At 43.6% G+C, this 16438-nt stretch overlaps 2 protein-coding genes across 4 annotated transcripts; one reads left to right on the forward strand and one right to left on the reverse strand.

The window, feature by feature from the left end:
* Window positions 1–256: 256 nt before the first annotated feature.
* LOC118395492 (signal peptidase complex subunit 3) lies at window positions 257–3645 on the reverse strand. Its single transcript, XM_035789308.2, has 4 exons — window positions 3424–3645; window positions 2495–2645; window positions 901–1016; window positions 257–466 (listed from the first exon to the last, which is right to left on the reverse strand). Exons 1-4 carry the CDS (start codon window positions 3564–3566, stop codon window positions 334–336), a joined length of 543 nt encoding a protein of 180 aa, XP_035645201.1. The 5' UTR covers window positions 3567–3645; the 3' UTR covers window positions 257–333.
* Window positions 3646–4324: 679 nt separating this feature from the next.
* On the forward strand, window positions 4325–16402 carry LOC118395493 (ankyrin repeat and SOCS box protein 5). Of its 3 annotated transcripts, XM_035789312.2 has the most exons (8): window positions 5973–6316; window positions 7684–7741; window positions 12751–12830; window positions 13311–13418; window positions 13589–13739; window positions 13916–14050; window positions 14396–14587; window positions 14907–16402. In XM_035789312.2, exons 2-8 carry the CDS (start codon window positions 7690–7692, stop codon window positions 15032–15034), a joined length of 846 nt encoding a protein of 281 aa, XP_035645205.1. In that variant the 5' UTR covers window positions 5973–6316; window positions 7684–7689; the 3' UTR covers window positions 15035–16402. The 3 variants fall into 3 exon arrangements, with proteins under 3 accessions (XP_035645202.2, XP_035645205.1, XP_035645203.1); XM_035789309.2 differs by lacking the exons at window positions 5973–6316; window positions 7684–7741 and adding an exon at window positions 4325–4604; XM_035789310.2 differs by lacking the exon at window positions 7684–7741 and having other exon boundaries at window positions 5976–6316.
* The last annotated feature ends 36 nt before the right edge of the window (window positions 16403–16438 follow it).

Consider the following 16438-nt stretch of genomic DNA (forward strand, 5'->3'; position numbering starts at 1 on the left):
ATGTTGAGTCCTGACTTTCTAGTTACTAAGTCCATTTTAGCAATAACCATTTAAACCAAGGATTACTAGCAGACATATCCTTGTTTACTCCTCGTTATTTCCTCACCTCTCTCACAGTGCATTAAGTAGAGGATCCAAGGTCTCTCCTCTAATGAGCTTTGAGAGGAATTTCGGGAAAAAAAGACAAGGATTTCACTGCTAGCAACATTTAGACAGTATTTTTTCCTGCGGCAGCATCAATGCAAAAGGCATACAATTGAACCGTTCCCAAATGTCCACTTTTATTAAAAGTCATAAAAGATTACACAACAAAAACACAAACAATAGAACAGTTTAGTAGCTCTTGGTGGTCTCGTATGATTCGGGGAAGGGGACAGACATGTGGCCAGAGCCCATGACCAGGGGCAGGATCCCAGCGTTGGGCACCACGTTCCAGGACAGAGTCAGTGTGATGTTTTTGTTCGCCCTGGTGGAGAGATCATCACACAAAGGCCTTAAACATCGTAGAGCATTCCTACAGAATTTCCCTTCAAAAGACTGCGAGACAAGCGGGAGAGTTGCCAAAAGCGGTCCTATACTGCCCTCTGCTGCATACAAAGGGTGTTCCATAACTATTCAACATGTCGGCCTAAATGCAAAACAAATATTTGTTTCTCTATGTAAAATCAGATGAAATTGTATTTGTCAGAGTTTATAGCAGGTTTAAAAGGTGTCGCAAAATGATTATGTCGATGTGCCTTCTATACCCGCGGTAAACTGTGTGTGACAAACTATTTGATTTGATTCAATAAAATGACGTCAAGTCAGATTCCACACCAATGCTATATCAAAAACATGATTTGTTATCGCTGGGTTACTGGCAGCAGAATAAAAGTGAGAGGGTGAACAGAAGGCGCTTACCGAAGACCGTTTCCGTCATCGAAGAAGAAGTACTTAGACTTCATGTCTCTGAGGTTGAGCTTGGTGCTCTCTCCTCTCAGCACGATCTTATCCCACAGAACCACCTGGTTCAGGGCCTGGAAGAAAGCGCAACACGTCACAGTGTGTTTTTACCATGCACTCCACCTTCCTAGGTGTCCTGATCCCAGATCTGTATCTAATCTAATTGTATTTGTTACATGAGCAGAATACAACAGACTTCACTGTGAAATGCTTTACTTTACGAGCCCTTTCCCAACAACGCAGCGTTAAAAAGCAAGACACATTTACTAAAAATAAACACGGAAATAGTAACAATTAAATAACAACGAGACTATATACACAAGGAGTCCCGGTACTGAGTCAATGTGCAGGGATACGAGGTAGTTGAGGTAATATGTACATGTAGGTAGGGGTAAAAGTGACAGGGCAATCAGATTAGATAATAAACAGAGTAGCAGCAGCGTGTCTATGTGTGTGTGGCGTCAATATGCATGTGTGTGTATGTGTATTGGAGTGTCAGTAGTATGTGTGTGTGTGTGTGTGTGGAGTCCAGTAAGTGTGCATAGAGCCGGTGCAAGAGTCAGTGCAAAAAATATATTTTAAAAAAGGGTGTCAATGCAAATAGTCCAGGTAGTCATTTGATGAACTGTCTTATGGCCTGCTGGCGGTGCAGTAGCAGAGAGAACAGTCTATGACCAGGGTGGCGGGAGTCCTCCTTCCTCCGACACCACCTGGTATAAAAGTCCTCGATGGCAGGGAGCTCGGCTCCAGTGATGTACTGGGCCGTACGCACTACCCATGTAGCGCCTTATGGTGGGTTGTCAAGAAATTGCATACCAAACGGTGATGTAGCCAGTCAAGATGCTCTCAATGGTGCAGCTGTAGAACTTTTTGAGGATGTGAGGAACCATGCCAAATCTTTTCAGCCCCCTGAGGGGGAAGAGGCGTTGACGTGCTGTCTTCACGACTGTGTCCAATTCCTATTGTCATAGTTTACATTGAACTATACAGCACAGACAGACCTGAGACCAACCCAGGCTACTTCTTAGGATACACTATTTATAAAATCTCACCCATCAAAACCATATTGCCTTCTTGGTTCCCACCAATTAAATGTGTGTGATCTGTAGAAGAACCAATGTGTCAAAAGCGTGTGGCAACCAGCCTACCCAAGCCAAGAGGAGGAACGTGTGATAATGATCATTGATACATCATAAAGGAAAGAGGTCAGTTCTTGCATTGCTCCTGGTGGTGTAGAAGTATGACTATTTTTCTGCATTTCTATATATCGGGTAATCTACCTATAGAAGGTCATCCCTTCAAAGCAAGCCAAGAGGAACATATGATAATTGATAGCTCAACAGGAAAAAGAACAGGTCTGGGTTGTGATCATCACGGCGATTCTGCAAAACATTTCGCAACAGAAAACGTTTAGTCGAAAAGGAAAACAATTTGCAACGAAAACAAGAGTTCTATTAGATAAATTCAGGTAGGTACCTCCCCGTTTATTTCTTAAATGGTCAACCGTTCCCGTTGCAAGATGTAATGTATACACCCGTTGTAAGACACTTACGTTGCTCTTGGTGGCGTACTCGGCAGACAAGTAGAGGAAGAGCTGCTTGACGTTCCAGTCAAATATGGGCTTTATGTCAGCAGAGAGGTCAAAGGTGATGAACCCCAGGTCACTTCTCTCCCTGGGTCCTGTGAAGTCATCCACATTTTTCCTGTCAAATGGTAAAGGCCAAGTTAGTTGTGTGCAGTGCATTGCATCCTAGAATTAGGCCAAGACATTCCTTTCACCACGTGGAACAGTGAGCTGTCAAAATATCTGGGGGTTTTTTGTCTTGGCTTCACCATAGATAGTAGTAGGCTACATTTACTTTATGGTTTCTGGCTGTACATTTAGGCAATAGAGCTACACTTTGCACTGTATGGCTTGGTACAGCTACAGGAATGGCATACCACAGCTCAAAGGTCTGAGCAATGGCTACTATAGATGCGTAGCTACAAAATGTAACGTGATATGTTCATCTGCATGGATGGAAGCATTCACATACACTATTATAAAGCTAATGCAAAGGTGTGATGAATGTCAAAAGTAAGGTCGGAAACATTCCATCTGCTGGCAGCTCGTTTACAGTTTGACAAAGTATACCGCGCTGACGTGCTGTTCAACTATTGGATACAATGTTGCAAGCAGCAGCTGGCATCCGGTCTGGCTGGCAGGCTAGATTGTAGCCAAAGACAAAAACAACGGTTGTTCATTGCTCAGGCAGTTTAATACACTGGTGTTTGTTAGATTTGAATGGCGTCAATATTGCCATATGGATTCAATGATCACATCGAGCTCGCATTAGTTAGCACCATTGCAAAAACTCATACACCGATCTAGCTATGTAGCCAACCTAGAACTATGTATACGAATAAAAATGTGATCTATCTAAACCAAAGCAATGCATGTTCACTGTAGTTCAATAATAATAATAACTAGTCATCACTCACAGCATTACTCTCGAGACGTGGATATCCACCGGCACCCTCCTGTCTTTGAACGCTGTCGTGATAAAACAGCCAAACGTCAAAGCTGCCATCACGCTGAGCGAGAAGGCAAAGAGGGAATTTGCCCTCGATAACACTGTATTCATTTTGAAATATAATTATATTACAGTTTCATACACAGCGATGCGAAACACTTCTACCCGCAACAGCAGGAAGTGTAGTTTGAAGAAATACGGAACTGGATGTTTTTTCCGTAATCGATGGAACATTAAAGTGAAACATTGCCCCCATGTGTTATGGAGGTGAACTACAGTTCGCACAACCAGTAAGAGCTTGGAATTTCATGATAGTAGACAATTGATTGGATAATATAATTTTGAAGTAAAAGTATATCAAGATAATGTTAAACCTCAAGAGAAGAAATACCCAACACATATTTTTTTACCTTTCTGAAGCATCACAACAAAATGGAACAAACCACAGGTCAACTAAGTTTTTTTGTAACCACAGGTCACAGTCAGAAAGCCCCTGGCTATCGCTGCACTGTATTCCCTGCCCTAGGGCTGCTGGCAGTCTAAATGGCCCTAGGCCTGTATCCACAAAGCCTCTTAGAGTAGGAGTGCTGATAGTGCTGATCTAGGTTCTGTGTTGCATTTTAGATCATAATGAATAAGAATACATGGATAGGACTGGCCTAAGTCTAGATCTGCACTCCTACTCTGAGACACTGTATGACTATGGGCCCCAGTTGTCCCACAGGCAGGCAGGCAGCGCTATAATACAGCTGCTCTCTCCAACTTATCCTATCTGGTCTCGACCCAGCTGCTGAGGGGAATTTCTGTGTCACTCTGGGCTGGCATATGACCCAGTACCAGAGTCAACACAACACAGATAGCCAGGCCCCCCATTTAAATTTCCAAAACATTAGCAGCCAGCCACCGACAGCCAGGCAAGACATAAGCAAAGCTAGACAAGCAAGGTAGCAATGACTCCAAATGTGGATAGCCAGTCTTTTGGAATAGTACACTACTCCAATGTCTACCTCTCCATATTCACTCTGTTTTGCGTCAAGCTCTTTGTCAAGATCAGCCTGAATATTCTCACCCACTTCTATGTGGTGAAGGGGAATCGGAAGGAGGCTGCCCGCATTGCAGAAGAGTTTTATGATTTTGGACAAGGGCACAGTAAGTAGCTGTTTCTGTGAAAGGCAACAGACTATTATTCTATAGTAGAGGGTCATACACAGACTTTCTACAGTAACGTGTGTGTATTAGGGTATTCCAGCTTTCTAAAAGCTCTGTGTCTGTGACATGCCAGGGCAACTGTATCCAGTCTGCCCAGGAACTACTCAGCCTATCATTGTGGCCGGGGGGCATTAGAAACACTTAGATACATTGTGTATTAAATATACTTTCTTCTTGATGTCTTTCAATGCTCTTTTCATGCTTGAGGTACTGGGGGAACAACCACACCTGGGATGAGGGGAAAGACCCAGAACCTTTGGCATCATGACGGCATGTTGGGTTGGCATGACAGAAGTCTCTGATTCAACATTGCTTCCGCCCTTGGCGTATTCCACGCACTGCAATCATCAAGTGATCTGATTAGATGACACATGAAATGCACATTTTTGAGAGTATGTCAAATGAATATATTCAAGCCAGAGGTTTGCAGCTGTACGTGTTTGTACAATTGCGCGTGCCCCTTGGATGGGTGTCATACCGTGGAGCTGTGCCCTTATTAAAATGCCTCACAATTCATAGACAGTTTCTATCACAGCTGAGACTTGGCAGTTACAGGCTGTTGTCATACTCCACCTAGGTTACGCACAGCAACTGTCAGCCAGGAATGTTTTGAGCTGAACAGAAGCATGTTAGAGAGAGGTTAGAGAAGCTCTAGATTTCCATCCCCAAGTACAACTAGTTTAACTAGTCTATTAGGATTTGAAAACCTATAGTAGGTCTATTCAAATATGGCTCTGGAAAGACAAAATACTTATTAACTAGTTATTAAAATTCCCTTCTAATCAAGGACTATTTCAGACCAGGGACATCAGGTATGTGAACTCTCTGGTCGATCAAGAACTGATCAATGAATTTAGTACCAAAGAAAACCTGCATTATGTTGGTCCCTGAAATATAACCTGACAATTATGACCTTATAACATGACCAATGTTATAAACAGTACATGGCTTTTGTATTTGAATATTGCAAGCAAATGATTGTTACATAAGCAACTAGGCATACTCAAAAGAGCAAATACTGTACTCAACTCAAAGGTCAAACTTTAATATTTCAAACCATGCAGAATTAATCCTTTACAAACAGAACAGTTCCTAACCCTGAGACCAGCGGGGTAAAGGTTTTTCTGGTCTAAGCCATTTCTTAACCTCTGATAAAAATAGCAACAGCCACCACATTCTCTTCATCCCCTCAGTCATCTCTCTCTCTCTCTCTCTCTCTCTCTCTCTCTCTCTCTCTCTCTCTCTCTCTCTCTCTCTCTCTCTCTCTCTCTCTCTCTCTCTCTCTCTCTCTCTCTCTCTCTCTCTCTCTCTCTCTCTCTCTCTCTCTCTCTCTCTCTCTCTCTCTCTCTCTCTCTCTCTCTCTCACTCTGTCCCTACCTCACTCTCTGCCTGTTCATGTTATTGTCGTGCTTGTCCTTGGCTGTGAAACGACAACAAGCCGAGCAGCCAACCAGAGAGCAGGATTTAGACTGGATCATGGTGCACAGTGCTGCGGGGACAGATAGCTGATGTAAACATGCCTGAAGTTCCACCTGCAGAGAGCTCGAGCGAACAGCAGCCAGAAAACACGCAGAGGAAAAGAACGTTAGAGAACACAGACGATTACACCGCAAAAAAGAAACAACGCTGCTGGGGTATTTTAACTAGCCAAGGTCAGTAGCATTTTACGCACACACAATTGCGTATTTGCGCACTGGGTGAGTGCGCCTCGGACTGTCACTGTGCAATGTTATTATAGGACACCTGTGCTGTTCGTGTCAAATTTATTAGAGATAGACAGAGGGGTTGACATGGAAATGTTTCGTGATCACCTGTTCTGGAACATTCTCATAGGCATCCAGCCTATTAGGGACTGTGCTATAGCATGTGAAACGAAGCTCTATGATATAAGAATATCATGACATAATCAAACAAACGCCTTGGACACATCTGGTCAAATGGGTCCCTAGAGCAGTCCAGTGCTTATCCTATTGATGTGGATACAGATCCATTTATCTTACATCATAACACAAATGCATGTTTTATTTATTTAACACATTATTATAGTGTATTATTATTTGTAGTAGTATTACTAGGCCTATGTGTAGTAGGCCTTGGGGTATGTGTCTATTAATGACTGGCCTACAACAGCTGAAGTTACCATGTTCTCTCATGACTCTTTCACACAAGATAATAAGAGTATGACCTTTGAACTGGATTAAGCAGCAGCTTCAGTCAATTAAACCTGATTTTATCTCTTTAACGGTTGTATCCAATCTAAACAGTAGTTGGGTCACATTAGGGTTGTAACTGGGTGATTACTAATTGACTTTGGCCTTTGACATTCAAATGTTCTAAATGCAATATTTAAGCAGAAGAAATCAACAGAAATACAAATTGCAGATATGATAGCCCTTTCTGCTTCCTGTGTTCTTGCTCAGTGTGGCAAAAGCAAAGTCACATGTTCAGTGCACTGTTGCAATATTCATGAGAGCCACCATTTTACCCTGCTAGAATAGAGACACCCTGTGCTGTCCGAATGAGAATAATGGGCTTCAGCCGCACCTGGAGAATGGATAGAAAATAGAGAGAGGTGGGATTCCAGGTTACTGTTGCTCTTGTGACTGCTTCATAAGAACAGCTTCCAAACTCTACTTATCTCTGCAGCAGTGGTGGTCCCCATTGCCACCTGTTGTTATGTTATGTATACCTTGATAGAGGAATCTCTGTCATTGTCCTTTCCCCAAAATATATATATATCAAATGAATGTCATTTTGGTCTATATATTAAAAAGGAATTCAGAATTTGCAACAACAAAAAATAAATATACAGTATTTTAGTTGTCCTATTCATCATGAAAGATAGTAGCAACAAAAGGCCATTTCAATGTACTACATGAGCTTGTCAGGTGATGCAGATGCCCTTCCAAAGATGGCCGGCACAGTCACAGCTCTGCCTGTGTGAATCCATGGAGTGACAACAAGACCCCTTCAGTACAATAACATTACAGTATGTGACAGGCGCCCTCTTCTCCAACAGGCAGGAATGTCATATACCTATCAATGGCTAGATGTTCCATGGGGAGACGGAGACATGGGTATGTAGTATTGAATGTTGCTGTGTGATGTTTATGTGGAGCTCTTGCTGACATTTATTTATACACAAGGCTCCCTCATAAAAGAGACTCATATCTCAATAGGATTTCACCTGAATAAAGGAGTAATAAAATGTAAAAAACACCTAAATGTTGTTCTCTGACGTGGATGGCAGTGTTGTTGGGTGTGTAGGGAGAGACTGAGCTCTGCTCTGCCAGTTGTACAAGGCTATGCCTGCTAGTTGTACAAGGCTATGCCTGCCAGTTGAACAAGGCTATACCTGCCGGTTGAACAAGGCTATGCCTGCCAGTTGTACAAGGCTATGCCTGCCAGTTGTACAAGGCTATGCCTGCCAGTTGTACAAGGCTATGCCTGCCGGTTGAACAAGGCTATGCCTGCCAGTTGTACAAGGCTATGCCTGCCAGTTGAACAAGGCTATGCCTGCCAGTTGAACAAGGCTATGCCTGCCAGTTGTACAAGGCTATGCCTGCCAGTTGTACAAGGCTATGCCTGCCAGTTGTACAAGGCTATGCCTGCCAGTTGTACAAGGCTATGCCTGCCAGTTGAACAAGGCTATGCCTGCCAGTTGAACAAGGCTATGCCTGCCAGTTGAACAAGGCTATGCCTGCCAGTTGTACAAGGCTATGCCTGCCAGTTGTACAAGGCTATGCCTGCCAGTTGTACAAGGCTATGCCTGCCAGTTGTACAAGGCTATGCCTGCCAGTTGAACAAGGCTATGCCTGCCAGTTGTACAAGGCTATGCCTGCCAGTTGTACAAGGCTATGCCTGCCAGTTAAACAAGGCTATGCCTGCCGGTTGTACAAGGCTATGCCTGCCAGATGGCCTACCCAGTTGAGCTACAGCTATATATAACTCCATCCACACAGTGAGAGAGTGAAAACCTATCCAGCGCTCTGTTATATGCTCCGTGATATTAGTGACAGCTGGGTTTCAGTTTTCTGAACATGGACAGTGGACTGGTCCTACTGGCTTTTGGGAAGTAATTCTAGATTAGGATTACGGTAAGGATGGAATAATAAGGATACTGACAGAGAGTGAAGGCTATGATGAATGCTGTCAATGTATCAATGTATCGGACTTGAATGGTAATGTGCTGGTTATATATATATATATACAGAGGGGAGAACAAGTATTTGAAACACTGCCGATTTTGCAGGTTTTCCTACTTACAAAGCATGTAGAGGTCTATAATGTTTATCATATCAAATCAAATCAAATTTATTTGTCACATACACATGGTTAGCAGATGTTAATGCGAGTGTGGCGAAATGCTTGTGCTTCTAGTTCCGACAATGCAGTAATAACCAACAAGTAATCTAGCTAACAATTCCAAAATTACTACCTTATAGACATAAGTGTAAGGGGATAAAGAATATGTACATAAAGATATATGAATGAGTGATGGTACAGAGCGGCATAGGCAAGATACAGTAGATGGTATCGAGTACAGTATATACATATGAGATGAGTATGTAAACAAAGTGGCATAGTTAAAGTGGCTAGTGATACATGTATTAGATAAAGATGCAGTAGATGATATAGAGTACAGTATATACGTATACATATGAGATGAATAATGTAGGGTATGTAAACATTATATTAGGTAGCATTGTTTAAGGTGGCTAGTGATATATTTGACATCATTTCCCATCAATTCCCATTATTAAAGTGGCTGGAGTTGAGTCAGTGTGTTGGCAGCAGCCACTCAATGTTAGTGGTGGCTGTTTAACAGTCTGATGGCCTTGAGATAGAAGCTGTTTTTCAGTCTCTCGGTCCCAGCTTTGATGCACCTGTACTGACCTCGCCTTCTGGATGATAGCGGGGTGAACAGACAGTGGCTCGGGTGGTTGTTGTCTTTGATGATCTTTATGGCCTTCCTGTGACATCGGGTGGTGTAGGTGTCCTGGAGGGCAGGTAGTTTGCCCCCGGTGATGCGTTGTGCAGACCTCACTACCCTCTGGAGAGCCTTACAGTTGTCGGCGGAGCAGTTGCCGTACCAGGCGGTGATACAGCCCGACAGGATGCTCTCGATTGTGCATCTGTAGAAGTTTGTGAGTGCTTTTGGTGACAAGACACATTTCTTCAGCCTCCTGAGGTTGAAGAGGCGCTGCTGCGCCTTCTTCACGACGCTGTCTGTGTGGGTGGACCAATTCAGTTTGTCTGTGATGTGTACGCCGAGGAACTTAAAGCTTACTACCCTCTCCACTACTGTTCCATCGATGTGGATAGGGGGGTGTTCCCTCTGCTGTTTCCTGAAGTCCACAATCATCTCCTTTGTTTTGTTGACGTTGAGTGTGAGGTTATTTTCCTGACACCACACTCCGAGGGTCCTCACCTCCTCCCTGTAGGCCGTCTCGTCATTGTTGGTAATCAAGCCTACCACTGTTGTGTCGTCCGCAAACTTGATGATTGAGTTGGAGGCGTTCGTGGCCACGCAGTCGTGTGTGAACAGGGAGTACAGGAGAGGGCTCAGAACGCACCCTTGTGGGGCCCCAGTGTTGAGGATCAGCGGGGTGGAGATGTTGTTGCCTACCCTCACCACCTGGGGGCGGCCCGTCAGGAAGTCCAGTACCCAGTTGCACAGGGCGGGGTCGAGACCAAGGGTTAGGGCAGTGTGCAGTGTGGTTGAGATTGCATCGTCTGTGGACCTATTTGGGCGGTAAGCAAATTGGAGTGGGTCGAGGGTGTCAGGTAGGGTGGAGGTGATATGGTCCTTGACTAGTCTCTCAAAGCACTTCATGATGACGGAAGTGAGTGCTACGGGGCGGTAAACGTTTAGCTCAGTTACCTTAGCTTTCATGGGAACAGGAACAATGGTGGCCCTCTTGAAGCATGTGGGAACAGCAGACTGGGATAGGGATTGATTAAATATGTCCGAAACACACCAGCCAGCTGGTCTGCGCATGCTCTGAGGGCGCGGCTGGGGATGCCGTCTGGGCCTCCAGCCTTGCGAGGGTTAACACGTTTAAATGTTTTCCTCACGTCGGCTGCAGTGAAGGTCCGCATGTTTTGGTTGCGGACCGTGTCAGTGGCACTGTATTGTCCTCAAAGCAGGCAAAAAAAAGGTATTTAGTCTGCCTGGGAGCAAGACATCCTGGTCCGTGACTGGGCTGGTTTTCTTTTTGTAATCCGTGATTGACTGTAGACCCTGCCACATACCTCTTGTGTCTGAGCCGTTGAATTGAGATTCTACTTTGTCTCTATACTGACACTTAGCTTGTTTGATTGCCTTGCGGAGGGAATAGCTACACTGTTTGTATTCGGTCATGTTTCCGGTCACCTTGCCCTGATTAAAAGTAGTGGTTCGCGCTTTCAGTTTCACACGAATGCTGCCATCAATCCACGGTTTCTCGGTAGGTACACTTCAACTGTGAGAGACGGAATCTAAAACACAATTCCAGAAAATCACATTTGTATGATTTTTAAGTAATTAATTAGCATTTTATTGCATGACATAATTATTTGATACATCAGAAAAGCAGAACTTAATATTTGGTACAGAGACCTTTATTTGCAATTACAGAGATCATATGTTTCCTGTAGTTCTTGACCAGTTTTGCACACACTGCAACAGGGATTTTGGCCCACTCCTCCATACAGACCTTCTCCAGATCTTTCGGGGCTGTCCGGGCAATACGGACTTTCAGCTCCCTCCAAAGATTTTCTATTGGGTTCAGGTCTGGAGACTGGCTAGGCCACTCCAGGACCTTGAGATGCTTCTTACGGAGCTGCTCCTTAGTTGCCCTGGCTGTGTGTTTCGGGTCGTTGTCATGCTGGAAGACCCAGCCACGACCCATCTTCAATGCTCTTACTGAGGGAAGGAGGTTGCTGGCCAAGATCTCGCGATACATGGCCCCATCCATCCTCCCCTCAATACGGTGCAGTCGTCCTGTCACCTTTGCAGAAAAGCATCCCCAAAGAATTATGTTTCCACCTCCATGCTTCACGGTTGGGATGGTGTTATTGGGGTTGTACTCATCCTTCTTCTTCCTCCAAACACGGCGAGTGGAGTTTAGACCAAAAAGCTCTATTTTTGTCTCATCAGACCACATGACCGTCTCCCATTCCTCCTCTGGCTCATCCTGATGGTCATTGGCAAACTTCAGATGGGCCTGAACATGCGCTGGCCTGAGCAGGGGGACCTTGCGTGCGCTGCAGGATTTGAATCCATGACGGCGTAGTGTGTTACTAATGGTTTTCTTTGAGACTGTGGTCCCAGCTCTCTTCAGGTCATTGACCAGGTCCTGCCGTGTAGTTCTAGGCTGATGCCCCACGAGGTGAGATCTTGCATGGAGCCCCAGACCGAGGGTGATTAACCGTCATCTTGAACTTCTTCCATTTCTTATAATTGCGCCAACAGTTGTTGCCTTCTCACCAAGCTGCTTTCCTATTGTCCTGTAGCCAATCCCAGCCTTGTGCAGGTCTACAATTTTATCCCTGATGTCCTTACACAGCTCTCTGGTCTTGGCCATTGTGGAGAGGTTGAAGTCTGTTTGATTGAGTGTGTGGACAGGTGTCTTTTATACAGGTAACGAGTTCAAATAGGTGCAGTTAATACAGTTAATGAGTGGAGAACAGGAGGGCTTCTTAAAGAAAAACTAACAGGTCTGTGAGAGCCGTAAATTCTTACTAGTTGGTAGGTGATCAAATAATTATGTCATGCAATAAAATGCAAATTAATTATTACAATGTGATTTTCTGGATTTTTGTTTTAGATTCTGTCTCTCACAGTTGAAGTGTACCTATGATAAAAAAATACAGACCTCTAAATGCTTTGTAAGTAGGAAAACCTGCCAAATCAGCAGTGTATCAAATACTTGTTCTCCCCACTGTATATATAACCAGCACATTACCATTCAAGTCTGATATATATATTTGTGGATGTGACCAATAAGAGCTTGTATGATAGTGAAGCGCTATCATGCTAAATGTATGACTGTAATGTGTGTTGTTTTGGAGATGCTCAGTGTTTTGTCTGCCCCTCTCCCAGGGTCATGGGCGGACCGGTCCCCTCTCCACGAGGCAGCGTGTCAGGGCCGTCTCCTGGCCCTCAGGACCCTACTCTCACAGGTGAGTCACACACAGAGGGGCGGGGCACTACAACGCAAAGCGAACCCTAACCTTAACTCTTATCCTAAACCTAAACTCAACCCTAACCCTAACCCTAGACCTAACCTTAACCCTCACTCTACACTATCTAGAAACTAAAAAAGGGTTCTTTGCCTGTTCACATAGGAGAACTCTTTGAAAAAAAACTTTTTGGTTCCAGGTAGAACCTTTTACACAAAGGATTCTACATGGAACCCTAAAGAGTTCTACCTGTAACCAAAATGATTTACCCTATGCAGACAGCCGAAGAACCCTTTTGGAACCCTTTTTTCTAAAGAGTGTAACCCGTATGGGAAACCTAACCGTAACCTTAGCAAGCAGCTGCTTATCAACAGACAGTGTGTTGATAGTATGATCATCTGTAGAGCATTTACACAAAATAAAGTGTAGGGAAAGTGAGACCTATATAACGAATGCAAACATTTCTTGTTGTCATCCCAGGGTTACAACGCAAACATCCCTACCATAGACCATGTGACGCCGTTGCATGAGGCTTGCCTGTCAGACCACGCGTCATGCGCCAAGGCGCTTGTCGCAGCTGGTGCCAATGTAAGTCATGACCAAACGGACGCACACACAAACACATCACGCTCCTCGTCAGAACGAGACGTCATTATGCGGTGGCAGCAACTCCTCTTTTTACATTCCGATTGACTCGCCTTTGTTGTAACTTATAGATACTCGTGGTTTCTCTGACAATGCTCCATCTATCTGATCAGGTAAATGCCACCACCATTGATGGGGTGACGCCGCTGTTCAATGCCTGCTCAGCGGGCAGTGCCACCTGTACAGAGGTACTGCTGGAAAACGGTGCCAAGCCCCAGTCAGAGATGTGCCAGCCCTCGCCCATACATGAAGCCTCCAGCAAAGGTACTGTAGGAGGACTGCCCTTGCAGGATATGTGTGTCATACTGTCACTTTACTGTGAGGTTTTGAAGTACTCTGGCTGTAATTTGAGTATGTTTCCCCCCTCTATTCTAAGATGAGAGTACTGAATGCGTTTCTGAATGAGAGTATCCTGGTAACACAGGGCGTATTGTGTGTAGGCAGAAGTGCTTGTCTGGAGGCACTGATCACATGGGGAGCAGACGTGGACTATGATATTCCTCACCTAGGAACCCCCCTGTATATCGCCTGCATCTCCTCAGGACTCCAGTGCACACAGAAACTCCTCGATGGAGGTCAGTAACTAACCAGACACGTTGGTCCTAACTTCACACGATCTCTCCCATTGACGTCAATGCATTTTTTAATTTTATTTTTATGATTCATTCGTTTGTCTTTTTTTTCTTCTGTATTCTGCATTTACTAAGGAAAGGTATGTCACAGGACACTGTTTTACCTGATGCAGTACTCACAAACATGGAGCATGTTCAGGAGGGAGAATATTTTTGAAACTGAGTGAAATGTGAAGGAACAACACAAATGTGTCCAATCAGAGCATAAATGAATGTTTTCTGTTGCAAACCATTTTGCTACAGTGTGACCTACTGAACTTAACCAGTGGTGTCTGGTTTTCTCCAAAGGGGCCAATGTGCAGAAGGGCAGGTTCCTGGAGAGCCCGCTCCATGCAGCAGCTCAGAAGGACTGTCCTGAGATTATCAATGTGTTGTTAGAGTTTGGAGCGAACATTAACGCTAAAAATCTAGAGCTGAAGAGACCGGTGGAGTCAGCCCCACCTAACAGCTCAGCAGAGGAGACGTTACTGCTGTATGAAGGTAAGATTATGCTCAGTTCACATGGGAATATTACCCTGATTCCAGATCAGTTTGCACTGTATAGCTAATTCATATGTTTGTTTTCATGCCAAACTTGTGGTCTTATCAGAAACCGATACGATAAGTTTTCTGATACTATTTCTGATCTGGGACCAGGTTAGGAAATATCTCCATTCAGCTGGTGGGAAGAAGTCAGAATCCCTTGTAAAACATTGTTATTTGCTTTATACAAGTGGATGATATTGAGGCTGTCTTGGATTAATCAGATAATATCTCGATCTCTTGCTCTCTCCCTCTGTTTCTCTCTCTCTCTCTGCAGCAACACCTCAGCCACTATATCAGCTGTGTCGTCTCAGTGTCAGAGATTATATGGGCCGATCTCGACTACACCTCATCCCTCAGCTACACCTCCCCAACCTTCTCAAACGCTTCCTCCAGTACAGATAGAACACATCAACGCCCTCTCTCTCTCTCTCTCTCTCTCTCTCTCTCTCTCTCTCTCTCTCTCTCTCTCTCTCTCTCTCTCTCTCTCTCTCTCTCTCTCTCTCTGTCTGTTGCTCTCCCTTCTCTTTCTCTCTTTCTAAATGAGAGCATCGTCATAATAGAGGATATTCTTTATCCCATCCTCTCTATTGTTTTCTCTCTGTTTCTCGCTCCAACCATTTCATCATCAAGTGAATTCATTATTACTCAATGAACCTCGTTTAAAAAAAATAAAAAATAAAAACAGAATCTCAAATGCACAGAAACCCTCCCATTCACTGACATCTGTTTTCACTGTTTCTCTGAGGCACCTACATACAAGGTCATGTAAATATGTATATTCTGTTACATTGACCAAAACATGAGTTTGAATGTTCAAAATAACTAAATATTAACACTGTATAATACTGTGTTATCAGTTAAAATGACACCCCCACTGCAGTGATCGTTGTGATCCCAACTTGTCAGAAAGTTGCCTGTAAAGAAATGTACTGGTGTAAATCATGTTTTTCTGCACAAATACTATCGAAGTCAAGTTGATCACCTTGCATGTCACTTTGGTTTTGTGTCCAATATTCCTGTCCACGCCATACGTTTAACTGCCTAATATTCATTGACCCAAATAATGAAAGGGGCCATTGCATGTTTAATGTAATGTATAACATAATGTACTTTAATGTACACAAATCATGTACCTTAATGTACGATGTTATCTTGTTTGCATCATTGGTAGCATATATTTTTTATTTATTTATTTTATTTTACCTGGTAAGTTGAGTGAGAACACATTCTCATTTATAGCAATGACCTGGGGAATAGTTATAGGGGAGAGGAGGGCGGATGAATGAGCCAATTGAAAGCTGGGGATGATTAGGTGACCGTGATGGTATGAGGGACAGATTGGGAATCTAGCCAGGACACTGGGGTTAACACTCCTAACCTTATGATAAGTGCCATGGGATCTTTAGTGACCACAGACCACACACATTTAAAGTCTTATCCAAACGACGGATATATGCAGCTCATTCATTACACATTGAGATGTGTACATTAAAGATTCATTGACTCTGGAAAAAGTAAAACATATTCAAAATTGTACCCATGATACTCTGATTGTGTCTGTCCTATATAAAGCTCTTATGATGTGAATAATATTGTATTTCAATTATTGTCTTATAACATTAGCCAACTAATATATATATATTATATATATATATATTAACGTGACCTGTATATGAATAACTCACTGAAAAATGTATAGTATTTTGCCAAAACTCATTTCACATACCTCTCACCCGTTTCACTCTAATAAATAAGAATTTTATTTCATGATGTGGTTGTCTTGGAGATTATACTTCTGGCATTTTT

The sequence above is a fragment of the Oncorhynchus keta genome, chromosome 16 (assembly GCF_023373465.1).
Source record: "Oncorhynchus keta strain PuntledgeMale-10-30-2019 chromosome 16, Oket_V2, whole genome shotgun sequence".
Taxonomy (NCBI): Eukaryota; Metazoa; Chordata; class Actinopteri; order Salmoniformes; family Salmonidae; genus Oncorhynchus; species Oncorhynchus keta.